Source organism: Myxocyprinus asiaticus, chromosome 29, assembly GCF_019703515.2.
Source record: "Myxocyprinus asiaticus isolate MX2 ecotype Aquarium Trade chromosome 29, UBuf_Myxa_2, whole genome shotgun sequence".
Classification (NCBI taxonomy): domain Eukaryota; kingdom Metazoa; phylum Chordata; class Actinopteri; order Cypriniformes; family Catostomidae; genus Myxocyprinus; species Myxocyprinus asiaticus.
The window spans coordinates 9,172,788-9,200,077 of NC_059372.1; the positions used below are offsets into that span (position 1 = coordinate 9,172,788).

Consider the following 27,290-nt stretch of genomic DNA (forward strand, 5'->3'; position numbering starts at 1 on the left):
CATAGGCGAACTAGGCGGTTGCCTAGGGCACCACCTGCTGGGGGGTGTTATAGAGGAAGCAATGCACCCCAACGCCCCCCCCCCCTTCTGTAGTGAGCAGAATAGCATCTCAGAATGCACAACACATCGAACCTTGAGGCGGATGGGCTACAACAGCAGAAGACCGCGTTGGGCTCTTTATAGGACCATAGTGTTCCTAATAAAGTTCACAGTGAGTGTATATCATAGATTGGATAACTGGTGCAGTGTGCACCACATATGCTTTGGACCTCTTATACTGTAGAGGCACTAACAGTCACTCAGAGAAAATATGTCTGCAAAAGCCTTGAGCATTCTGGCTTGGAGTGTCTCTGCAAAGTGCCATCGCACCCTGGTTCCAACTGGTCTGGCAGTGGTTGCTTATTAAACAGGTTCAGCTGACAAGATGGCCTCTTTTCTCAGAACAAAACTGTGGTAAATAGAGCTTGCACACCGCTTTGGGAGTTTAATATTTCATCCTACTGTGATTCATTGTTTTAAACTTGTGCCAGTGCCTAAAAGAAAGGCTATTTATTTTGTCACAAAAATTAAGGTGGGTGACAAAGAGATACTTTTGATTTCCAAGATTCTTTTATAATTTAGTTCGAATTGGCTGAAACAATGCTCCTCACTGCACACGGGTGAGTGACTTTGTATTGTCTGTACTGTAGATGGCAAATACTGGCAGCATTCTATCGAGCCCTCTTGTCCACTTTTTCTCTTTCTCTGTTTTATGCACTCTTCAGTGTGCAGTGGTTGCTGGAGTAGCCTTTACATTCCTCCTTTTCCTTCACTTGGAACAGCCAATTCTCACCCCCCCCCCCCCCCCCGGTTGTAACATCCAGTAGCTGCCCTGTTCCTTCCCCCATCTGTTTATGTTTATCATGCAGCTCCAGGTTAGAGGGTTCTTCTGTCAGGAAATTCTTCAAATGGCCAAATCAAAATTTCCATCTCTGTAAATACTATAAAGGTCTCACTAGTTCCTTAACCTGACAAATTCTACTGTTTTCTTATCCCTATTTTTAGTATGTACTGTTTCGGCTTTCCTCCTTCTCAAATGACTTATTTCCTCACTCATTTTCACATGTATCTCAGTTTGGCCCTTAATTCTCAAAGTATCTCTCAATAAACATCAAAGATGTGTGTGCTCAATAAAAAGGCAGTGCATGGGAAGACTGCATCCAAACTTGTGTCAGCTTTCATAAAAACAACAGAATCTATGCAACTGAATTAATATTTTCCAAACTTTTGTGCGTAAAACAAGCGAAAAGAAAAACCCATAGACTTACATTGAACATGGGACTCAAGCAAATCTAAAGACCAGAATACCATAAATACTTGGGTGTGAGCCCTTTTGAATTGGTCTTGTAAGCAACCAACAAGAACCCCCTAGCAACTGCATAGCAACGTGCTCAATTGATCCAGTACTCCATATCAGCCACATAACAACACCTTGGCAACCACCCAGAACACCCTAGCATAAGGGCTTTTTTGCACTGGCAAGCACCACTCACATTTTCTCCCAAAAAATAAACAGTGAATTGCTTCTATTACTCTTTTCATGACCGATGGCTCCTGACGCTGACTCCTCCGTATGCCTTGGAATCTGTGGTGTGCTTTAGCTCTGCTACAGTATGTGTTAAATAAACACTCAGAACATCTCTCACTACTTGAGTTCAATGTTAAACCATAGCTAATTTTTCCTTAAAATAAAGTGTGGTTTTTTTCCATGTTAAAATGCTTCCTTCTATCCCAGCTTAAAGAAATGGTCCAAGTTCAATACAAGTTCTGCTCAAATGACAGCATTTCTGGCATAATTTTTTATGACCACAAAAAATTATGTTCACTCTCCCTTGTTTATTTAAAAAAAACAAAAAAATTAAGCAAAAATCGCAGTTACAGTAAGGCACTTTCAATGGAAGTGAATGGGGCCAGTCCATAAACAATAAAATACACACTGTTTCAAAACTATAGACACAAGATGTGAACATTATATGTGTTAACATGATTTTAGTGTGATAAAAATCGCTTGCTAACCTTATTTGTGTAAAGGTATATCTAATATTACAACTTTGTTGACATGACGACGTAACGTTGGTAAAAACTATGATCCCGGTATTGGATATAACTTTACACAGATAAGGTCGGTAAGCTATTTTATCACACTAAAATCAAGTTAGCATGTATAATGTTTATGTCTTGTGCCTATACTTTTGAAAGGGTGTGTATTTTAGCGTTTATGGACTGACCCCATTCACTTCCATTGTAAGTGCCTTACTGTAACCGTGATTTAAATTTCTTTTTTTTTTTAAATAAACAAACGAAGGTCTAACAAAATTAGTTTTTTTGGGGGGGTTAATTAACATTATGCCACAAAATGAGTTGAGGTTAGGGTTAGGTTTAGGGTTAGTACCTAGTAATTACTATAGTTATTTTAATTATATAGAACGTAAATGTAGAACAGTACTGTAAAATAAAGTGCTACTGCCTAATTTATTGTGGAAAAAGACAAACTTTTTTTTTCTCCTGAACTAACTAAATCACCCCAGGTGAAAGAACCCTGAGTTAGTTGAGGAAATAAATAAAGAATGTAAAGTCCAAACCACACCTTACTAGTGCTATCAGTCGATTAAAATATGTAATTGCGAATAATTGGACTCTATATATACTTAAATATACTTATTTTCCTGTCAAAATGCATTTATTTCCTTCTTAGGAAAGAAAACAAAACAATATTTAACAATATAATGCTTTATTAACATTTTCCAAACAAAGCCTTCCACAGTATAAAGATAGAAATGCACTAAAATAGCACCAATTAAAGTCAAATTAAATGTTTACCAAAGTTTAAATGGGAGTTTGACTAATTGAAAGAATTAGTCCCCACATAGGTTGCATTTTCATTGCAATGGGCATTAAATCTCTTAAACTTTCATCCTTCATAATATTAATCTGCCGGTGTACTGTGCTATCTGCTTTCCTACAGCATCGTGAAGTCACATTCATGATTAGAGTCAGGGTGTCAGTGCCAGCGTCAAGTGTCGCTTTGAACTCCACATGAAAAGCGCTTGCAGACAAAGACGTCTCATTCTGCGTTTTGGTGATAATTGAGGCTTGCCGTGCTTCTGTGGTAATTAAAAAGCAGTTTACTTAGGCTGAAAAATACTTGATTGCTTTCGCAATTTCCATCTGGGTTTGTTTTGTACATCAAATAGCATTAAAAGCTCCTTTCCCCATTATTTTATCACTGACACTGAATCACTGATGTGTGTGTAACGGTTTGTGCATCAGTGTAATGACTCCGGGCGGACACATCATCCTTCCAACCAGTGTTTCTGCTTTCTTAACTATAAATGCATAAATCGAGATTAAGACAAATTAACGTTAATCTTTTTTAATGAATCGCATGCGTTAACGCGTTAATTTTGACAGCTCTAGTTTTAACCAACCATCATCGCCCTTCGAATTGCCGAGTTCTCTTAGGTCAAGAATTTCAGGGATGTGCGGACATAAGAAATATCACCAAACAAACACCTTAGCAGAATAAAAACGTCAGTGGTAAGGCGAACTAAAAGCCTATTTGCTCAGCATGTATCAATTAGCCTTAAAGAGCACCTATTATGGTTTTTAAATGTGCCTAATTTTGTTTTAAAGGTCTCATACAATAGATTTACATGCATCCAAGGTCAAAAAACACAGCATTAACTTTTTTTCCCATTGTCAAAAACGACTCGTTCAATGATCCGTTCTAAAGGATTAATTCTAAACTCCTTTCAGAGAGCGTACTCTACTCTGATTGGTCAGATGTCCCAGTCTGTTGTGATTGGTCTACCGCTTAGTGTAGTGTTTGAGGGCGGGTCAAAGCTGTTCTCGAGCAGCCAATGAATACCAGAGGTGGGTTTTTTGTTACCAAATTACATAGGTTAATACAGGAAGTAAGTCTGGAATTACTAACGACTTGTTTCAGGTGTTCAGAATCAGTTCTTTCTTTTGGGATTCAATAACTCCATTTGTCGTGCACTTTGATTTTTGAAACTTTGCAGACTTTTTTACATTCACAAACAGCTATATATCACACTACATGAAAGGCAATATTTGAAAAACCATAATAGGTGCTCTTTAAGCCATTCGTAGGTTGATTCCCTCAAAAAGTGTAAAGGCTTTGGCTATGTTGCACTATCAATACATTTATCTATTTGTTTGAGCATCCCAAAGCCAAACAAGGCAACAGTGGCTCAACCAATTGTGCATCTTTGGGGCGGGACTATCTGTACGACCAATAGCAGACAGGAGAGTGTCCGGTTTGAAAACAGTAATTATTTTTGGAGTTCCATTTGATGGCACAGAAATGATAAAATGTTACACCTTTAAATGTCTACTTACTATTTTCCAGTTCTGAACTGCTGCGAGGGTGACGTCCTCTTCCTCCTGGATTCCTCAGGAAGTGTGGCCTCCTATGAGTTCTTCCGCATGGTAAACTTCCTGTCTGAACTCCTTCTGCCTTTCTCATTGGGGCTGGAGCAGGTGAGGGTGGGGCTTCTGCAGGTGGGGACCGAGCCCCACCTTGAGTTTGGTTTTGACACCTACAACTCCCAACAAGGACTGCAGGCGGCTTTGAAGAGGACTAGACAGCTAAAGGGTGATACCAACACGGTGGACGCTTTACTAATGGCCTGGGATCAGGTTTTAAAACAAGGTGTACCTGGAGGGGCAAGACCAGATCTGCCCAGGGTTTTAGTTTGGCTCACGGATGGAGTAGATCCCGGTGCGGTGCAGGAGCCAATGGCGAGACTGCGAGAAGAGGGCGTGGCTGTACTGGTGGTTTCCACCGGTCATGGGAACTACCAGGTGCTGAGAGATGTCGTGAGCCCACCTGCTGAGGAACACCTTTTCTTTGTGGACATTGACGACATAAGCATCATCACTGAAGACTTGAGGAACGCGATAATTGGTGCGTTTCACTCAGCAATCCAAAAGCCAATTAATGGAATAGTTCTCCCAAAAATTAAAACGTTGTCATCATTTACACACCCTTGTTATGTCATTCCAAATTTCTATGACTTTCTCTGTTCCATGGAACACAAAGCAGAATGTTCACACTGCTATTTTTTTCCATAAAATTAAAGCATACATTCCTGAGTCCTGTATCTATATCTTTATATATAGAGATATAAAGGGAATTTATAGTCTGAAATTGAAGTTTTGCATTCCCTCACAATAGTTTGCGTTCCTTATAATAATTTTTTGGGTTCCCTTGCAATAGCTTTATCTATCCCTTAAGAAAATTGACCATGGTTCTACAGTAACCATAGTTCAACTATGGTATTTGTAGTAAAACCATAGTAATCACAAAATTGACCATGGTGTTACTAAAGTAACCATAGTTGAACTGTATTTTTTGTAAAACCACACCAACCACAAAATTTACCATGGTTTTACGACAGTAACCATATTGTTACCAATAAATATTTAGTATAACGATGATAATAATAGTTTTTTTTTAATAAAATTAATTATAATTTTGCCAAAATACATGGTTACTAATGTTTTATTATAATAACACCATAATTAATCGTTGTACATGTACCATAATTTTAAAAATTATGTTTCCTGCCAAAAAACATGGTTAATACAGTCATGGTTACTGCTAGGGGCGGGCGATATGACCAAAATCCTATATCATGATACGAGTTATTTTATATCACGATATAGTTAAAATTTTCTGAAAAATCAGTAAAATTCTATTATATATTAAACCATGTCGCAATATGTAATTTTGAGTAACCCACCCCTAGTTACTGCCATTTTACTATAGTGAAATTTTCATAAGGGCATTTCTTTTTTTTTGGAAGGAAATTACAATTAAACATGATGGTACTATAATAAAACTGTAGTAACCATGTTTTTTGGCAGAATTATTATGATTTGTATTACCATAGTTTTGTTTTTCTGTATTACTACTATGGTTTTACTACAAATAGAGAATGCAAACTGTTACGAGGAATTGCAAAACTTATTGCAAGGGAATGCAAACTTTTGTAAGCAAATTGAAAATTTATTACGAGGGAAAACAATCTAATGCGACGAAGCGCAAAACTTTTTCAGAAATCAGTTACCCTCCATGTCAGAGGCTCCATAATACAGCGAACAGGGCTGTCACACTTAAACACCTTAAAATTGCTCTTAAGTTGGTTTTCAATGAAAATCTTGCTCTCTGCTTAAACTTGTTTAATGAATCACATTTGTTAACACATTAATTCTGACAGCTCTAGAGAAACATAAATGAGATTTGACAGGCAGTACGGAGGGCAAGATTTTCAGGGATTTACAACTTAAATTTAGATCTGGCTTCAAAAGACTTACTGAACTACTTTTAAGATGCTTTTTGGAGCTATTCTTTTGTTGTATGGAAGAGCATGGATATTCTGCCAAATATCTCCTTTTTTGATTCACAGATAAAATAACATCATATAGGTTTGGAATGACATGAGTGTGAGTAAATTATTTTTGCATGAACAATTCCTTTAAAATGAAAAGCAACTGAACAAAATTTGAACACAAAATACCCCACCAACCAAATGAGCCCCACCAACATGTCGTCTAACATATAGTTTACCATATAAAGTTTGACACATTATAAACTCCAGTAAACCATGGTTTCATATTTCATCCAAAATAACAATAATCATAATCTGATGAGAGAGTTTTCTAAACAGGGCGAGTGATCTTATGTGGGTGTAAATAGGTTCGTACCTCCGCCCCAGTGTCCCGAAGGAATCTCGGTCTCCATGCTAGTCCACTCTGTCTCAAATAGCTTGAGACAGCTCCAAGAAAATAGGGGTCTGGAGGAAGTGGAGACAGGAACAGAGAGACACTGTAATGAGAGATGGGGGGCTATTAATACAGAAATTATTTATGCCATTTCGACACCCGGTTAAATCCCCCCGGAGCGCTAGACGTAGCTATTTATAGCGGGCCTTCCTTCTCGCGTATATAAGGTGATATATATATGTGCACTTACAGACACTTACATAAACAAAGGCATAGATCACACAAATATTCAGACCAGGTGAAGTCGTGGCCTTTTCACCTACAGTAGAGCAGTGGTTCTCAACCTTTTTTTGATGAATGCCCCCCTACTTCATTCCCTTACCTTTGATTTTCATGACTGATAAATGCCCCCCATTTGTAACCTAACACCCCCTCTCTACTAATTTGCTCTCAGCACTCCTTGGCATCCTTTGAATGCCCCCGTTGAGAACCCCTGCCCTAGAGGATGATAGAACAGGCAAAAGAAATAATAGTTTTACATTGATGAAGGGACGTGAGCCAAATCTAAAGACCAGAATATCATAGAGACTTGAGGCTGGGCTCTTATAACTTGAGCCAGTAAGCAACCACCTAGCAACTACATAGCAAAGTCCTGGCAACCACCCAAAATGCCCCAGCATAATGGTGGCGAGTCTTGGGGTCCTCTTGAATTTGTACTCAATACTAACCGCACCTTCTCTCTCTCTGATCAAACCTAGAGATTATTCGTGCCGAGAGGCTACAGGTGAAGTCGGTCACCACTACTACTGCCCTGCTGGAATGGAGGCCAGTGTTGGCTGGCACCGGCTACTATGATATCCAGTTTGGGCCTGTCCGAACAGGGGGGAACGGAGGGCCAGGGGGTTCAGGAACCAGCCCCGGGACGGGCTTGGAACCTTTTAAGAGAATCACCCGGCCTGGAGATGCCAGCTCGGCTCACCTGATTGGCCTTCGTCCAGACACCACGTACACAGTCACGCTTACCCCGAAGGCTAACCTGGACTTCCTGAACTCTCTTTCTGCCACCTTTACCACACAACCAGGTGGGAGGAGCTTAAAATGCAGATGAGTCATTAAAAGGATAGTTCACCCCAAAAAAAAAACACAAAAAAAAATTCTCTCATCATTTACTCACTTTCATGCCATTCCAGACGTGTATGACTTTAATTCTTCTGCAGAACACAAATGAAGATTTTTTGAAGAATATCTCAGCTCTGTTGGTCCATACAATGCAAGTGAATGGTGGCCAAGACTTTAAAGCTCCAAAAATCACATAAAGGGAGCATAAAAGTAATCCATAAGACTCCAGTGGTTAAATCCATATCTTCAGAAGTGATATGATAGGTGTGTGAGAAACAGATCAATGTTCAAGTCTTTTTTTTATCTATAAGTCTACACTTTCACATTCTGATAGTAGAGATTTATTGTAAAAAAGGATTGAAATATTGATCTGTTTCTCACCCAAAATGATTGCATCGCTTCAGAAGACACTTATTAAACCACTAGAGTCCTTTTTATGCTGCCTTTATGTGGTTTGGAGCTTGAAAGGTCTGGTCACCATTCACTTGAATGTAGATGGACCTACAGAGCTGAGATATTCTTCTAAAAATCTTTGTTTGTGTTCTGCAGAAGAATTAAAGTCATACACATCTCGGATGGCATGAAAGTGAGTACATGATGAGAGGATTTTCATTTTTGGGTGAATTATCCCTTTAAGGGGAAAATGGGGTATTTCCAAAAGGCAAATCTTTATACCTTTAGGGGTTTTGGGGCTACAAAATGTGTGCTTCTTATTTATAACAGGGTGGACAGTTTTACACTTCATATAGCCATTTCTATCCTAACCACTAGTGCAAGGTTATTACACTACTAGGTTAATTTAATGCTGATATTTTTTATAATCAATTAATCAATTATTCAATAGGGTCAACGTTGTAACAAATTGTAAAATAAAGAGATAAAAAAAAAAGAGGAGACGCTTACAGTACTTGCTTTTGCAGTGTTCATGTCCAAAGATGATGATGTCATTCTGACGGAACTCTTTGATTTATGGAAAAAGCTATTATTTGTTAACACATAACCTGGGGACACAATTTATATAATCCAACAATAAAACACATTGTCAGTTTTAATCTAAACAATATACACTGATCAGCTACAACATTAAAACCACCTGCCTAATATTGTGTAGGTCCCCCTCGTGCCGCCAAAACAGTGCCAACCCCAATTCTTCTCACCACAATTGTATAGAGCGGTTATCTGAGTTACCGTTCTCTGTTGACCTCTCTCATCAACAAGACATTTCCATCCTCAGAACTGCTGCTCACTGGATGTTTTTTGTTTTTGGCACTATTCTGAGTAAATTCTAGAGACTGTTGTGTGAAAATCCCAGGAGATCAGCAGTTACAGAAATACACAAACCTGCCCATCTGGCACCAACAATCATGCCACGGTCCAAATCACTAAGATCACATTTGTTTTTCCCATTCTGATGGTTGATGTGAACATTAACTGAAGCTCTTGACCCGTATCTGCATGATTTTATGCACTGCACTGCTGCCAAACGATTGGCTGATTAGATAATCGCATGGATGATTGTTGGTGCCAGATGGGCAGGTTTGAGTATTTCTGTAACTGCTGATCTCCTGGGATTTTCACGCACAACAGTTTCTAGAATTTACTCTGTGTATAAAGCATATAGACAAAATTCTAGCTTTTATTTCCTTACGTTTCTTTTTAATCACAATTTGCATAAATGTTAGAACAATGGACATCTGCTATTCGTTGTTAAATTCATTATTTAGACATGTTACCTGCTCCATCATTTTGAGTCTCTTTGACCCAGAAACCAGAGTTTTATGAGGCAAATAAAAAAATAAAAATAAAATACATTAAATTGAAATGATTATCGGCACCGAGTATAAACATAATAATGATATCATTAGAAAGCTGTGACTTTCTTTTTTACTTTATTGCATGAAACTGTTTGACTGCATCAAAATGTGTTTCCGGGTAAAAAGTGACTCAAAATGATGGCGCATGTCCCATATGTTAATAAGCGATGCAAAAAAGGAACTAGCATAACCTTTATATATCCTGGATTGTATGAACATGGGAAGGTAAAGGAAAGTTCCAGGTTCAATACAAGTCAAGCTCAATCGACACCATTTGAAGCATAATGTTGATTACCACAGAAAATATTTTCAACTCGCCCCTCGTTTATATATGTAACTCGTGGTTACAGAGGCACTTACAATGGACGTGAATGGGGCCAGTCCATAAACATAAACACACTTTTTCAAAAGTATATCCACAAGACGTAAACATTATACATGTTAACATTATTTTAGTGTGATAAAATCACTTCCAGGGTTAACGGGCATTGCATTGTCATATTGCAATGAAGTTGTAATATTGGATATAAAGTATTTATAATTAATATAATATCTATAAATATAGTTTGAAAAAAATATACAGTATTTCTAAGGGATAAAAATAGACCTTTATAATTGAATTTAGGCCATATGCTCAAATTGCATGCTTGTTCAAACATTCTTCTCTCTCTCTTTTCATCCAAAGTCAGTCCACCCCAGCCTGAAGTCCAGACCCTTTCGACAGTCACTGTGTCAGAGTCGACCACTAACAGTGTCCGGGTGAGCTGGGGTCCGCTGCAGCCTAACCTCATTCAGGGTTACCAGATTGAGTATTCAGCACTTCATACAGGACAGCTTCGGGTCATCAACGTCAGTAACCGTCAGAACTCCACTGTCCTGACCAACCTCTATCCTGACACTCAGTACCTGGTCACTGTGAGCGCAAAACACTTCTCTGGCAAAGAGAGAGCCATGTCTGTGAAAGCCTGTACACAGGAGGGTAAGGACGAACAGATGCGTAATGCATTTATGTGTCATTTTAGTGTAAACTCGGACATGATTGATTCCTTAAATCGTAGGGCTTATTGAGAAAGGTGTGCTGTTATTTTCTAAGCAATTGGATGATCAAACAGGCGGAAAATCTCATAGACTTGCATTAAAGGAGGGACTCGAGCCATACCTAGGGACCAGAATTTCATAGAGACTTGGGAAAATACCCTGGCAACTACATAGTAATGCTAACAACCACTCAGAAAACCTTTGAGTTGGCGAAGAGTTTCGCACATGCATGCATATAGAAACATTCAAATCTGGTAAGTAATTAATTTGACATTTAACTGATGGTTTTATCCACAGCAACTTACATTACACTTATTTACGGTACACCTGGATCAACCTGAGGTAAACACCAAGCCCAAACCAGGTGCGACACAATAAAGCAACAACAATCTTTCATGTTAATCTGAGATTTTGTCTTAAGCCGCAACCATGAGAGTTGTTTTCAGTTGTTTGGTTTTTATTTCCGCCATGCCTTTATTTCTTAGACCTTATTAGTTTATACAATGGTTACTATGTACACTGCAAAAACTTTCTCAGTATTTTTATCTTGCTTTAAATTAAAAATATCTAAACATCTTTAAAACAAGACACACTTGCTTAAGAAGCAATATGATGATACGTATATTACACTGCAAAAATAAATGTATTTATTTGTATTTTGTCTTGTTTTCCAGTATAAATATCCTCCTTAAAACAAGATTAATTTACTTGAGAAGCAAAATCACATTAGATATTAAAACTTGTTTTTAGAGAATACATTGTGAATTGCCTAATTAAAGTTCATTTTTTCTTACCCCCATTGGACAATTCTTGTTTTCTTGGTTTAAGATAAATTGAACAAAACTGAGTGAGGTTTACTCTGAAAACAAGAAAAACTATTTGCCAATGGGGTATGAAAAATTTACTAAATATAATTTTGCTAACGTATCTTGTTTTAAGGATGTTTCGATATTTTTAATGGAAAACAAGACCAAAATACAGGCTAAGAAAATACTTTTTTCTCTTGTAAGTCTTGTTTTAGAAAAATCGACCCAAATTTTGTAGGGTTAATACTTAAATAAGAAGAAAAAAATGCCAATGGGGCAAGAAAAATAAACTTAATTCAAAGGGAAAACAAGTTTATTTTTTATACCCCATTACCAATATATAAATATATATATATAATTTTTTTTTTTTTTAAAAGGTGCAATATGTAAGAAATTTACTGTACTAAAGCATACAATTATCATAATATGTTATCAGAGATTTAGGAAACATGCTTAGTTGAAATACTGGCTTCCCCGATAACAATGCCACAGCCAGTATATTCTACTTTGAAATGTCCGTTCCGGGCTGGAATTTCTGTTTGTGTTTTGGTCTGTGTGATCCCGCCCATTGCCCATTTCCCATTTCCCAATAGTATTTCGACACTCCAGGTTGCCAGATTTGAAACAAGTTAGCGGGCAAACATAGCGCACTGCAGCCATGGAAGCCAGCAATACATCTAGCTAACATTTACAGAGTTATAAAAAATCCACATGAGCTGTTTTATAATTTGCGAACAATAAAAACATTGCAAACGTATACATTAGCTGATCAACTTACAGTGTAAGGCTCGTCGCTTGCTATTTGTCAGTTTGCTCGTTCCTGTTGCGCGTCCTCAACCTGGCAACCCGCGCGAGCTTAGAGTCTGGGGAGGAGGGGGCGGGGGAGACAACTCACCTCAATATTTTAAATTTGGACTGCAGTACCCATTTTAAACGCTTGATGTCAATGTTACATATTGCTCCTTTAAGCATAAACCTCACTAAATTTAGTTACATCTCTCTGAAAACAAGACTTAATATCTTATGTAATTTGGCTTCTCAATAAAAACATATCTTGTTTTAAGGGTGTTTTTACTAGAAATTAAGACAAAAATACAGACTAAATATTATTGATTTATTTTTTAAAGTGCAAGTCTTGTTTTTAGAGAAATATATCAATATTTAGTGGGTTTAATACTTCATACTTCATCATTTATTCACCCTCATGCCATCCCAGATGTGTATGACTTTCTTTCTTCAGCAGAACACAAATAAAGAGTTTTAGGAGAATATCTCGGCTCTGTAGGTCCATATCATGCAAGTCAGTGTTTCCCATTAATTACCTACACTGTGGTGGTCTAATTTGTCCCGCCACAGTTTCATAATGAACCGAAAATATTTGTACACTTCTCATAATAACATAAAAGATCTCTAACGTTGTTAGATGTACATATTTTTGACATGTTATTGACATTACTTGAGCATGTAACTGAAATGTCCTTTTTTCTCTCCAAAGTGAATGACAAATGTATTTGTCCGGAGGACAAGAACATGACAATGCTTGATGTCGAGCCTTGGCTCAAACGTATGCTCTAGTCGATTTTGTGTTCTGACCATTTGTGAACTGCGTTAAAGTCTCGTTTATGCTTTGTGGGTGTGACATTTTTGTCGTGTCATCACCATTCATATCTATACAACCAATGAGTTTATGATTAAATTACTACCAGAGCACAAAATGGTTTACAAGGGCACAAAGTTCTTCATAGGTCTAGCCTCAATTTTGCTCTCAAAGTGCACCAGACTGATGCCCCCTAAGAGGGTCCGTGGTCCACCCACCAGTCTCACAAAATCCTGTGGGAAACATTGCAAGTTAATGGTGACCAGAACTTTGAAGCTACAAAAATCACATAAAAGCAGCTTAAAAGTAACCCACATGACTCCAATGTTTAAATCTATATCTACAGAAGTTATATGATAGGTGTGAGTGAGAAACAGTTATTGTTTTACTATAACTCACCCCTTTCACATTCTGAAAGTGAAAGTAGAGATTGAAAGTAATAAAGGATTTAAATATTGATCTGTTTCTCACCCAAAGTGATTGCATCACTTCAGAAGATAGGGATTTATCCACTGGAGTCATATGGATTCCTTTTATGTACCTTTATCTGATTTTAGGAGCTTCAAAGTTCTGGCCACCATTCACTTGCATTGTATGGACCTACAGAGCCGAGATATTCTCCTAAAAATCTTTGTTTTTGTTCAGCAGAAGAAAGAAAGTCATACACATCTGGGATGGCATGTGGGTGAGTAAATGATGAGATAATTTTCATTTTTGGGTGAACTATCCCTTTAATATCAAAGGAAAACATGTTTATTTTTCATACCCCATTAGCAAATAGTTTGTTTTTCTAATATAAGTATTTACCACGTTATATTTTGTAAAATATATCTTAAAGCAAGACTTAATATCTTATGTCATTTTATGTCAATAAAAATTGTTCTGATATTTTAAAGATGCGCTCAGTGATTCCTGAGAAACACTGTTGATATTCGAACTCAGCTGCCAAAATAAACACACCCCTCCCTTCAGTGCTCCCTTGGAAGCTCCCCCCCAAATTCATGCACGCAAGACAGTTTTACGCACACCAGCTCCAGACACTCACAACTCTCCTGCTACTAAATCTAACATCACACCAACAGCATATATGGGTTCTGTAAAACATAGCAAAATTTATGTTACCCACCTATCGAGAAGAAAAAGAGCAACTTCTGCATCCGTCTTCAAGCCTTTTACCTCTCGGAGGTCTATCCACTGCTGAAAAGCCTCGCTTATGTTGATGCGGCTCCTAGCCCTCGATTTATCATAATCCTTCTTTTTTAGTTTATATTCGTCTGACCTTTTTCTCTTGGTCTGTTTCTCAGCCATTTGTCCTCCTTGGAGTTTAGAAAGCTCGCATCAGTCAGATTTGCCGTCACTCTTCTCCTTTCGCTCTGCCCCCACCCCCCATCCTGTGCACGTGCAAGAACCACCCCCTTTTGCTGATTGGCTGGAGTAGTGTTGTGTGGATCGGTCTGATCCACTTTGTTTTTGTCCCGTTTACAGAGCCAGGGCTGTGTACAAATACTAGATTTTTTTTTCAGCCCACCCACAGAACGGGGAGCAAGCAGACTGCGAGGAGACATTTGCAGAATTTGACAAAAAGTTTATTGGGTTAGAATTACTGAGTGCACCTTTAACTAGAAAAGAAGATAAAAATACTGAATAAGAAGAAGATTTTTTGTGGTATAAACAACTAATTTAGGACATACAGTACTGTGCAAAAGTTTTAGGCACTTGTGAAAAATGTTGCATAGTGAGGATATCTTCAAAAGTAATGACATAAATAGTTTTCATTTATCTCTTAATGTCATATAAATTCCAGTAAACATAAAAAAGCTAAATCAATATTTGGTGTGACCACCTTTGCCTTTAAAACAGCTCCAATTCTCCTAGGTACACCTGGACACAGTTTTTCTTGGTTGTTGGCAGATAGGATGTTCCAAGCTTCTTGGAGAATTCACCACAGTTCTTCTATCTATTTAGGCTGTCTCAATTGCTTCTGTCTCTTTATGTAATCTCAGACTGACACGATGTTCAGTGGGGGGCTTTGAGGGGGACATGACATCTGTTGCAGGGCTCCCTGTTCTTCCATTCTATCTTTTCTATTTGCAAATGTAATGTTTGGGAGTCTAACATTTATATTTCCTATTGACACACTAAAGCTGAAGATATAAATAAGCATCTTAAGACAAATCTTATGTGCCTAAGACTTTTGCACAGTACTATTCCATAAATTCCATTCCTCCACTTGAGCCTATAATATCTGACACTAAACTACGGTTAATAGTTGGCCTCTATAGGTAAAGAGGTGCTTTAGCATCATAGATGTTACTATATTGTGTATATTAGCATGGCTTGAATAAGGGCCAGAACTATGCATTTTAAAAAGTGTAATATTAGAACTCGACTTTATCAATAAAACATGTGGAATAGCACTCCAACTCCGACCACACCCTTCATTATTCCTGCCAATATCATCCACGCATTCCTTCGACTCCTACTGAATTCCCAACAAGTGGAAAGCTTAATGTCTCTCTCTCTCTCTCTCTCTTTCTCAGTGTTGCCCGCTCTATCTGATCTTCAGTTGACCGCAGTGGGCAATGAGTCAGTGCAGCTCCGGTGGAAGGGGAGTGCTGACGGTCTTCGTGGTTACTGGGTCACATGGGAGCGAGGTCGCAGTCAGCGCTCCACCCTGTACTTACCACCCAACCTCCTGTCCACCACTCTCACTCACGTGCCCCCCAGCGCCCGGGTCTGCGTCTCTCCGGTATACCGGACCGCCCGAGGGGAGGGTCTCTGCTGCACTGCTTAGGTCAGCTCAGGTGAGACGACTGTCTGTGAAACAAGGGGATTATATTAGCTTAATTTACATAGAAAGGAGGCATGTTTGTGCTTAAAATATATTAAAATGCATTATGCAGTAGTGCCTGTACTTATGCAATGTAATTATATTATAAAAATGAAAACATCACCTTTTGTTTGTTTTTCCACACAGCTGCTTTGAGGTGAAACCGTTGAGCGGTGCTCTGCCAAACACGAAACATGGAGGGAGAAACAACACGTAAAAGTTCCCACAAATGGAGATATGGGAAGAAAAGGGAGTCCAGGACACTGTAACTGTCTGAACACCCATAGATGGTGATCTTAAAACACATCAACACAACATGCACTGAGGACTAATACACAATGATACACTTACAGTATGTAACTAAACGAGTCTGAACTCAAAACTGACTATTGGAAGAATTATTACAATAATCAGCCTACTTTCAAAGGAATGTTCTGGGTTTAAAACAAGGTCAGCTCTATCCACAGCATTTGTGGCATGCTGTCGATTACCTCAGAAAAGAATTATGACTCATCCCTAAGCTGACAAACACAAAAATTGCATTTGCAGTAATACACTTACAATACAAGTCTATGGGGCATGTGCAGCTTGCAGAATTTAAAAAACAAAAAAAAAACTGTTAAATAGCTTGTATTCATTTTTCTGCACTACAGTGCGTGTTATTTGAGCTGTTAAGTTGTCTAAATTGTCCTTTTAGCAATGAGACTACTTTTCTAAGCAGATAAACATCATTAAATAATAATAATAATAGGAGTTATATTGGATTAGATAAGATTGATTAGCAATTTAATCATCCTAGTCTCATGTTAACACGTATATGTTTTTGTCTTGTGGCTATATTTTCGAAAAGGTGTATGTTAAGTAACATGTATCCCGATGAAATGTCTTGCCCCATAGACTTTCATTGTAAGTGCATTACAATAATAACGATTTTTGTTTGTTTTAACAAACGAAAGGGCAAAATGATTTTCTATGGTATTTAACAGCATGTCACTGGTGCTTAACCTACATCTAAATTACATAGATCATTTACTGTATTTTAGGTGCCACTAGAATGTTTATGCAAAAGATATTTGCTAAAAGTTATTAAGAATTACAGCACTTAAGCAATATTTTGTAAATATCTTACATATGCTTTTAGTTTGAGTGATATTTATCAGAGACATAGTTGATTACTGTATTTTTTAGATTTCTCCAGTTTTGAAAAGGGAACAAAAAGACACTTTTATGGAAATCTGAATATCTTTTGTCACTTGTTTTCTTTAAAGTCAATATATAGCATTTAACCTTGCTTAAGTTACACTCTTCACCATAACTGCACATTTGGTCAGTGCTGAAACCCTGAATATCTTGCACGGACCTTAATGATGGTGGTTAAAGTATTAAGATATTGCAGATGTTGGCTGCAGATGGGTCATTATTAGTAAGTTTGAAGAACATTTACTCAAAGTAGTCCTAACTTCCCTCTGTGCATGCATAGATTGGATTTATCTTTTACAGTATTTTCTCTGTGATTGTCTTTTCGGTTTCATTAGCAGGCAGAAATATGTAGGCAGGCCATGTTACAGGCCGGATCAAGGTCTTAAAATTATGTTTTGTGGGGATAGATTATCTCTGTACAAGTGTTTTAATGGTGTTAATCATTTTCTACATCACAACATCCTAAACAAACAAGCAAAGGAAATAGCTTTTCATGCATATTCCCAGACCATAAAGGAATGCAATAATTTTTTTAAGCTATTCATAAAATTTTAGATGTTTTCCATCTTTACTTTTTGCATCATTATGGCAGGTTGAGCTTGTTGCATTATGAAATGGTGCTTGTTCATTCCCAGCTTTGCTGCACGTCTTACAAATCACTGCTTTCAAAATGTTTTTAGTTTTTAAATAAATCATTTCAGTCTGTGTCATCTCTTTGTTTCTTAACCTCTGTAAAAGCAATTATACCAGATAGTTTTATTTACATCTTTTAAAATTATTGTTATTTGTATTTATTTTTTTACAAATGACGCATTCATGATATTTTTAATGTTTCTGATTTTGGATGAATCTCACGCAAACATGTCCGGATCATTTATTTTTCTTTTTTTTCTCTCTTTTGTTTCCTATATTTCTATATTGCATAACAAAAAGCCTATTTTGACATGTGACATTATTTTCATGACAATTAAGCACATTCACATGTGATTCTCATTACTGTTATAGAGCTATTTATGTATAATAATTATCTTTTATTTAAATAGGATATAGTAAATAAAAGTAAATACTACCATGATAAATATAAAATATTATATTTAAAATATAAATCTTAAAATTGTATATGTATATTTAGTTTAAAATATGTAAAATAATTTAAATAATATATATATATATATATATATATATATATATATATATATATATATATATATATATATATATATTTATTTTTTTATTTATTTATTTTTTTACATAAATGAGAATTCAAGAATGTTTTTGCATTAAAGTAATTAAAATTGGAGGTGGGGAATTGTGCTTAATTAATTAAAATAAACAATGGGCTAAAATATGATTTCTAATGGTGTGAAATATGACCTGGACATGTGACCTTTTAGTCAACAAACTAATTAATAGCAGACAACAATTTAAATCCCATTTGAAAAGTTTCTTCCATTTATTTGTAGAACTTCACTGCAGTATATGGAGGATGCTTAACTTTCTTAAAAAAAAAAAAATCAAAAAAGAAAGAAAGAAAGATTAACTCAAACCAAAAGCTTGTTTTCACAAAAATAGGGACAGAACCAAAGTTTTCTATATGACTTACTCAAAACCCCGGACAGTTTTAACCATTGGTCCATCATTAATCTCTTGTTACTCTCAATATTTTTGGCTCTTTTTCCAAATGTTCTTTGGCTGAGCTATTTTATCAGAAAATAGTTTGGGTTCATGTTTGACTATGTTCCTTACAAAAATGCAACCGCCAGCAATCTCAAGTAGAGCGTACAGCTTGATAAATCTTGACATGTCACCTTCATGCTAAAGAAACAGTTCGGTGTACATTTAAACTATAAGAAAGTTGCTCATTTGTTATACTGTAACAGTACAGGGAATCAGCTATTCCCACGTTTGATCTAGATGCTCAGGGTGTTGAGCGCCAGCACAAGAGTCACGGGTTCTGGTACATTCTGATTCTGGTCATGTGACCCTCTTTCCTGCAAAACCTTCTGTCTGTGTCTCTCCTCCTGACGTTTCTTCTTTTCCAAACGTTGTTGCTCTTTTCTTTGTTTGTTAGAGAGCTGAAAAGCAAAGGAAACCATTATTATTGTCATTTTCAACAACTTTGGGAGATTTTCAAACTTTAACCTTACATTTCTTAAAAGAATAGTTGTCCACCATTATTACTGAAACCATTATAATCGCCATTATTTCCATTTGATATTTGCACAGATACATTTGTGTCATTCAAAACAATGTAGTCTCAGTTACCTTGGGTTTGTGTGAGCTGCTGCCATCTGCTGGCGATACATTGTCACTACATTCAGCTTGCACGCCCTGACAAAGAGGGTGTGTCCCTGAATCAGAGTCTCTCTGTGTTGATTGGTTATTCAGTTCAGACTCCAACCAGTCACTTTGGCACTTCTGCAATGTGGCACTTGATTGACACAGATTCTCTGATTGACCTGCGAAAACAAAACAAAGAGGTGAGAGTTAAAGGGATAGTTCACCCAACAATAAAAATTCTCTCATTATTTACTCGCACTCATGTCATTGCAGATGTGTATGACTTTCTTTCTTCTGCTGAACACTAACAAAGATTTTTAAAAGAATATCTCAGCTCTGTAGTTCCACTCAAAGCAGGTGAACGGTGACCAGAACTTTGAAGCTCCAAAAAGGACATAAAAGCAGCATAAATGTAATCCATATGACTAGTGGTTTAATCCATATCTTCAGAAGCGATATGATAGGTGTGGGTGAGAAACAGATAAATACTGAACTCCTTTTTTACTATAAATCTCCACTTTCACTTTCACAATTCGCAAATTTTTTTGGCAATTTGCATTCTTCGTGCATATTGCCACCTACTGGGCAGGGAGGAGAATTTATAGTAAAAAGGACTTACATATTAATCTGTTTCTCACCAACACCTATCATGTCACTTCTGAAGATATTGATTTAACCACTGGAGTCGTATGGATTCATGTTATGCTGCCTTTATGTCCTTTTTGGAGCTTCAAAGTTCTGACAACCATTCACATTCACTGTATGGACCTACAGAGCTGAGATATTCTTCTAAAAATCTTAGTCTGTGTTCATCAGAAGTAAGAAAGTCAAACATATCTGGGATGGCATGAGGGTGAGTAAATGATGAGAGAATTTTCAATTATGGGTGAACTATCCCTTTAAAAAAGAGATAAAGAAAAAGGAAGTGATTTAAAGATGGACTGACTGTCAGCACAGAGCAAACTCAAAATCAGCTCTTCATCCTCAGAGGCAGATCGAGACGGTGAGGCGCCTCTTGGCTTTTCCTTCTGACCATCTCCAAAGCGTCTGGAATTATTCAGATTCTACCACAAGAAAAGATGGGAAATTCACACGCAAAAAGGTTGCCAATCAATGCAAAAGCCATTTGTGTGTAGACGTGTTAAAGGTACAGTAGCAAAAAAGTTTAACTGTAAATTTCAAAGAGGGTGGAAAAATTGGTTTTCTTTTATTGTGCAAGAAACCTTGACTTGCAATATAAGCAAACTTAAGGCAAAACAAAAAATGCTACAGAAGTGTAAAACCTCTTTAAATGAACACTATTTAATGTATGAGCATCTGCAGACAAAAGCGACAAGCAGACATATTTATACAATTCAGTTATCAATGAAACATGTCTATCTGTGCATTTAATATGTAAATGCGACAAAAACGTTTAGGTAATTTCTCCATCCACACAGAAACCAAAATGCTTATTTATTATTAATTTCTAATATGCTTAAATATGTAATATACAAAAACCTCTGTACGTAGATGAGCCGGGCTCTCAGAGTTATCTCCGATTTTTCGGACGCTGTCATAGTGGTCTCCATAGCGATAGGCGATGTGAAGCTCACGGCATGACGGCTTCTCTGTACCATTTATCTGAAAATAAAAAAGATGAAAAACAATTAAAGGAGTAGATCACCATAAATGATAACTCTCTCATCATTTACTCCCCCACATGTCGTCTCAAACTCATATGACTTTCTTCTGCGGAACACAAAGATATTTTGAAGGACAAATTAAGTGATTTTTGTCCATACAAGTCAATGGGGTCCAAAACTTTCAAGCTCCAAAAAGAGCATACGTAAAGGCAGCATAACCCTTAAATGGCACACCCAAAAGTGAGAGCTTATAACTCAAAGAGCAAAGAGGGTCAAATGCATTTTTAGAAAATCTTTCAAAATTCAAAGAAAATACATTTTGATCACGCTCAGAGACTCTCATGATACAACACTGCTGACAAAACACACAAAACATGAGTGCTAAAAATACACTTTTCAGTTATTATTCATGTTTGACATTCTACATTTTAAACAGTATGTCATTAAATTAACTTGGGTGTTGTTCTCTAACATGTCAACTATACCAGGTAAATACAATTGTTGATAGTGCAATGCAATCCAAAGATATAGCATTGGGAACCATGGTTCCCAAGGTGGACTTTTATTTATCAAAGTGTCCAAAAACATGTTCAAGCAGGTTTTATTGAACACTAAAACAGAACAACTGAAAACTATGAATGCAAAAATCTAAAAAAATAAAAATCAAATCTAAAAATACTTACAATTATGTCAACTTAAGTCCATATTCATACATTTCAGATCACTTTGGCTTCCTATTTCATTTATGTATGTGCGATCTGGGTCTGTTTACCCCACGTGGGACAAATGGATTTTCCAAATATGGAATCTAACACTCTTTAGAGAGCCAATGAGGATGATCTGACACATCTACGATCGTGTTTCAGTGAATGGACCCATAGCCATAGCCAAACCGTAGCCATAGAGACACCATTAGCGATAGCCACCATAGCTTGTTATGACACTCTTTGAGGAATATTTCAAGATCTATTTATCCTGTTACGTCGAGTGTGGGGTTGTTTTATTTGGAGCTGTCTGCTTTAAGTTGTGATATGCGAATTTGTATATCATGTTAATTTTTAATGAAGTTATAAACCAAAATGTGATGATAATTCTGTTTTCTTTGCTTAACATACATGTGCATTTCACATGCTAATACTCACTGTAGTTTGATTTCTGGGTGAAACAAATTTGCTCATTATATACTACTAATCAATACCTTTCCAAAGATATGACACATGGCTGTGTGATCTATTGATCTTTTTACTGGTTCTAAATATGATTGTTGTTATCGCAAATTTGCTAATTATGCAAATGTAACAGTTCTATTTTGTCAGCAAATTTAAAAGCAGTATTTGAGAATTGGTCAGATCAGCTACAGTTGAAGTCAGAAGTGTACATACATCTTAGCCAAATACATTTCACTAAGAATGTGAAATGTCAAAATAATAATAGAGAGAATTATTTATTTCAGCACATTCCCAGTGCGTCAGAAGTTTACATACACTTTGTTAGTATTTGGTAGCATTGCCTTTAAATTGTTTAACTTTGGTCAAACATTTTGGGTAGCCTTCCACAAGCATCTCACAATAAGTTGCTGGAATTTTGGCCCATTCCTCCAGACAGAACTGGTGTAACTGAGTCAGGTTTGTAGGCCTCCTTGCTCGCACATGCGTTTTCAGCTCTGCCCACAAATGTTCTATCTGATTGAGTTCAGGGCTTTGTGATGGCCACTCCAATACCTTGACTTTGATATCCTTAAGCCATTTTTCCACAATTTTGGAGGTATGCTTGTGGTCAGACCCATTTGCGACCAAGCTTTAACTTCCTGGCTGATGTCTTGAGATGTTGCTTCAATATATCCACATAATTTTCCTTCCTCATGATGCCATCTATTTTATGAAGTGCACCAGTCCCTCCTGCAGCAAAGCACCCCCACAACATGATGCTGCCACCCCCATGCTTCACGGTTGGGATGGTGTTCTTCGGCTTGCAAGCCTCACCCTTTTTCCTCCAAACATAATGATGGTCATTATGGCCAAACAGTTCAATTTTTGTTTCATCAGACCAGAGGACATTTCTCCAAAAAGTAAGATCTTTGTTCCCATGTGCACTTGCAAACTGTAGTCTGGCTTTTTTATGGCAGTTTTGGAGCAGTGGCTTCTTCCTTGCTGAGCAGCCTTTCAGGTTATGTCGATATAGGACTTGTTTTTACTGTGGATATAGATACTATAGATGCTCTACCTGTTTCCTCCAGCATCTTCACAAGGTCCTTTGCGGTTGTTCTAGGATTGATTTGCACTTTTCTTACCAAACTACGTTCATCTCTAGGAGACAGAATGCGACTCCTTCCTGAGCGGTATGATGGCTGCATGGACCCATGGTGTTTATACTTGCGTACTATTGTTTGTACAGATGAACGTGGTACCTTCAGGCATTTGGAAATTGCTCCCAAGGATGAACCAGACTTGTGGAAGTCCACAATCATTTTTTTTCTGATATCTTGGATGTTTATTTGTTTTTTTTTCATGATGTCAAGCAAAGAGGCACTGAGTTTCTAGGTAGGCCTTAAAATACATCCACAGGTACTCCTCCAATTGACTCCAATTAGCCAATCAGAAGCTTATTGGCTAATTGCCTAAAGGCTTGACATCATTTTCTGGAATTTTCCAAGCTGCTAAAAGGCACAATTAACTTACTGTAGGTAAACTTTTGTACAGATAAAGCAAGTGGTTGTTGAGTAATACCATAATATATATTTTTTGTGACTGGTACCAGGCCACGCAGAGTGTAAGAGGTTAATCAGTGTCTTCTGAAGCTGTACAATCACTTTGAGTATGAAACAGAGCAAAATTTAAGTTCTTATTCACTATAAATCTTGACATCCACAGAATGATAGGATCGCGGGATTCACTATTTTGGGATACTAATAAAATGTACCGCAGCCACCAAAAGGTTGATGATAAACACTAGAAAAACACTAGATGCAATGTCTCATTGATGTATAATTATAAGGGGATTGAGTACATAGCAACTGCATGCAGCGTCAAAGAATCACTGTTTTGAAGCCTGCACTGTTGCAGTCAGGCCGGAAGTCAAGATTTAAAGTGAATAAGGACTTAAATTGTGGCCTGTTCCTTGCCTAAAGTGATCTTATCACTTCAAAAGACATGGATTACACCACATGAGTCTTATGGATTACTTTTATGCCACCTTTAGGTCCTTTTTGGAGCTTGAAAGTTTTGGACCACATTGACTTGCACTGTATGGACAAAAATACCTCATGCATCCTTCAAAATATCTTTGTTTGTGTTCCGCAGAAGAAAGAAAGTCATACGAGTTTGAGACGGCATGAGGGAAAGTATATGATGAGAGAATTATCATTTGGGTGAACTATCCCTTTAATAAAAACAAGCTTTAGAAATACAGTAATCAAATAAAAAAATAAATAATTGATCCATCACCTCCCATAATGGAGCGTTCAGCTGATGTATTACCACTTTCACTTGTTGGCTGCGAGCAAAGGCCACTATGGCATCATTGCCGGCAAATGTGCCCAGCTGGGAGAGGTTTGACACTGAAAAAGATAAATGAAAACTATACAGATTACTGTAATGACATAAAATCTTGTCTGTTTGATGGATAGAAATGTGTAAGTTCCATTTAGAAGGTTTAGAAAGAGTTAACTGGACATGCCTGTCTGAAATTCTCATTGGTCAACGGATGCCTATGTTAGAGTGCTTTGTAGCAAAAAACAGCTAAACTTTTGCATGACTTTGAAAAAAGCTTACAAACGCCAAGTGTGTTTATGACAACACATACACACACACTAGAGACTCTTACAATGTTGAGTGAATGGCACATCATCTTCAACGAATGGCTCAAAGTCCTGCCTATGTGTCGTCATGTACAGTACTGTCTCCTGTCGGAGACGCAGGTGACCTCGCGAATGACCTTCCAGCTGATCGCCAAGAGCTCGGAACAAACAGTTACTGCAGGAGAACACATGAACAACTCATATAACACAGACTGTAAATGATCATCAGAACACATCTATGTCTACACATACCCGTCTCCAGGCACCTCTCTGAGTTTGAGACCCAGAGCTTGAAGCTGATTGGAGAAGCTGACAAACTCCTCCCCCTCATCACCTGGAGGTCTGTTTTTCTTGTCTTTGGCCAACGCTTTGCGAGCCGCCCTCTCATCTCTCTTCCTCTCTAATTCACACTTCCGGTTTCCTTTTATGGGCTTCCCCGACTGTTTCCTTGACATGGTGACGCTGTTGTATTACACTGATGAGGTCATAAATCTATCCATCACACACACAGAACTGTAACCTACAAAAAGACAACATCAAATAATCATAAGTTCAGTTATCTTAAGTTTCAATATTGCACAGCAAAAGTAAAAAGTGAGACACAGTCCATGATGCAAGCATACAGCAATATCCACAAACATCACCTGTAGTCAACTGTCAATCATTCCTTAGAAACAATTACCATAGTTTCCCCATATCCTACTATGCAGTGTGACTTGCTATTCACTGTAAACCCTAAAGTTGTAAAAATCAAGTTGTCTTAATTAGGCCTAAACATTACTTGAAATATCAAGTTTGGGGCTCATAACTCAAATATCCATGTTCATTGAACACATTATTTTTATTTAAATCAACAGACTTAAGATTTTAAGTGTTAATAACTCAAGCTATTAAGTACCAAATTGAGGCTATGGGGAACACCCAGAATGCTTTGTGCTTGGATTATTTAATTATGTTTCCTTGTTTTCCTTTTTAGAATGAGTAATAATCTTTTTATTTAAGCTGTGTTATTGTATGACCTAAATTTTAGTCTGTGGCAGACAAGCCTCTCGTTCATCGGGAAAGGAGGAAGCAGGAACCGGATTAATAATCAAAAAGACTTCATGCTGACTATCACCCCTGGAGTCAACATTGACATGGTTGCATTTAAATTGACTCCTTAATAATTTTTTCATTTGTTTATGTATGTATGTTTTATTGTATGTAGGAACTGTTTGTGTTATTTTATCATTTATGTTAGTGATGACCTGCCAGGGGACTGCAGATGAAAATTAGCCTTTGGCTAAATCTGGTACAATGCATGAAATGGAAACATTTATGTTAAAAATTGTACATGGTCCCTTTTCAAAAAAAAAAAATAAAAATAGGGTGTGCTGAGTGACTCCAGCCAGGTCTCCTAAGCAACCAAATTGGCCCGGTTGCTAGGGAGGGTAGAGTCACATGGAGTAACCTCCTCGTGGTCGCGATTAGTGGTTCTCGGTCTCAATGGGGCACGTTGTAAGTTGTGCATGGATCGCGGAGAGTAGCATGTGCCTCCACATGCTGTGAGTCTCCACGGTGTCATGCACAACGAGCCACGTGATAAGATGCACGGATTGATGGTCTCAGAAGCGGAGGCGACTTAGACTTGTCCTCCGCCACCCGGATTGAGGAGAGTAACTAAGTAGTGGGAATTGGGCATTCCAAATTGGGAGATTTTACAAAATACTGGATTACTCAGTAAATACTGATGCATGGCATTTAATATTTTGGCTGGCATCATCAGTTCTCTTTATCTTTCAGGGACATTTTTTAAATCTGGTTGATTTGAAATGGCATGACCCTGTAGTTGAAATAGTTTGCCACCAACAATATATAGATTACACATATTGGCATACATTATACAATGTCATCTAACACAGACTTGTTTAGTGCTGATATTCAGAAAACCAGCTTTGGTTTATTTGCAACAAACAACAGCCAAATACAGTCATGAAGCCACTTAATCATCTTTTCAGATGCAAAATGGCTTGTTTTATGTCTAGCCGAAGCACTACAAGTAATTAATGTCAAAATACAGGAATCGATTCAGCTGATGTAACAGACAGATGAAGTATAGAAAAGAGGCGTCATGTGTGTGTGACGCGTCACACATAAATACATTCATGTTTGGAAGAGTTTCTGCGACATTTATTCAAGAGTCACGACAGTACATGAATCTCATACATCTATACTCACATATTCAGCTGACACAGAAACACACGAAACACTGCATGGAGAATCTGAACACAAATTTGTATGAAGTGTCCACTGTTTGTTTACATCCTGAAGAGTGAACAATTACTTCCGCATCCGGTTGTGCTTTCAAAATAAAGGCATGTGTTCGAATAAATACAAATATTGTAAATAAATAAATC

At 37.3% G+C, this 27,290-nt stretch overlaps 2 protein-coding genes across 3 annotated transcripts in view; one reads left to right on the forward strand and one right to left on the reverse strand.

Annotated features, from left to right (window-relative positions):
- The window catches only part of LOC127419993 (von Willebrand factor A domain-containing protein 1-like), a 20,036-nt gene extending 2,133 nt beyond the window's left edge, over nucleotides 1–17,903 (forward strand). The window contains exons 2-6 of one of the 2 annotated variants that reach the window (XM_051661879.1): nucleotides 4,412–4,969; nucleotides 7,548–7,871; nucleotides 10,408–10,701; nucleotides 15,704–15,957; nucleotides 16,141–17,903. In XM_051661879.1, the coding sequence (XP_051517839.1) occupies nucleotides 4,412–4,969; nucleotides 7,548–7,871; nucleotides 10,408–10,701; nucleotides 15,704–15,957 (1,430 nt within the window). In that variant the 3' untranslated portion in view covers nucleotides 16,141–17,903. Of the gene's footprint in view, nucleotides 1–4,411; nucleotides 4,970–7,547; nucleotides 7,872–10,407; nucleotides 10,702–15,703; nucleotides 15,968–16,140 lie in introns of both variants that reach the window. The other variant, XM_051661878.1, reaches the window with a different exon arrangement.
- A 724-nt stretch (nucleotides 17,904–18,627) lies between these two features.
- On the reverse strand, nucleotides 18,628–27,232 carry LOC127419997 (OTU domain-containing protein 3-like). The gene is made up of 8 exons (XM_051661892.1): nucleotides 27,112–27,232; nucleotides 25,147–25,414; nucleotides 24,921–25,069; nucleotides 24,542–24,654; nucleotides 20,974–21,096; nucleotides 20,420–20,537; nucleotides 19,459–19,652; nucleotides 18,628–19,268 (listed from the first exon to the last, which is right to left on the reverse strand). Exons 2-8 carry the CDS (start codon nucleotides 25,347–25,349, stop codon nucleotides 19,104–19,106), a joined length of 1,065 nt encoding a protein of 354 aa, XP_051517852.1. The 5' UTR covers nucleotides 25,350–25,414; nucleotides 27,112–27,232; the 3' UTR covers nucleotides 18,628–19,103.
- Nucleotides 27,233–27,290: the final 58 nt, after the last annotated feature.

What these genes read in the sequence shown, in the direction of transcription:
- LOC127419997 (XM_051661892.1), bottom strand. Translation starts at nt 25,349, where the DNA reads ATGTCAAGGAAACAGTCGGGGAAGCCCATAAAAGGAAACCGGAAGTGT. An exon ending in TGTGCCATTCACTCAACATT is followed by an intron (nt 24,655 to 24,920) that starts GTAAGAGTCTCT and finishes TATCTTTTTCAG; the next exon opens with TGTCAAACCTCTCCCAGCTG. An exon ending in CGGCTCATCTACGTACAGAG is followed by an intron (nt 20,538 to 20,973) that starts GTTTTTGTATAT and finishes TTCTTGTGGTAG; the next exon opens with AATCTGAATAATTCCAGACG.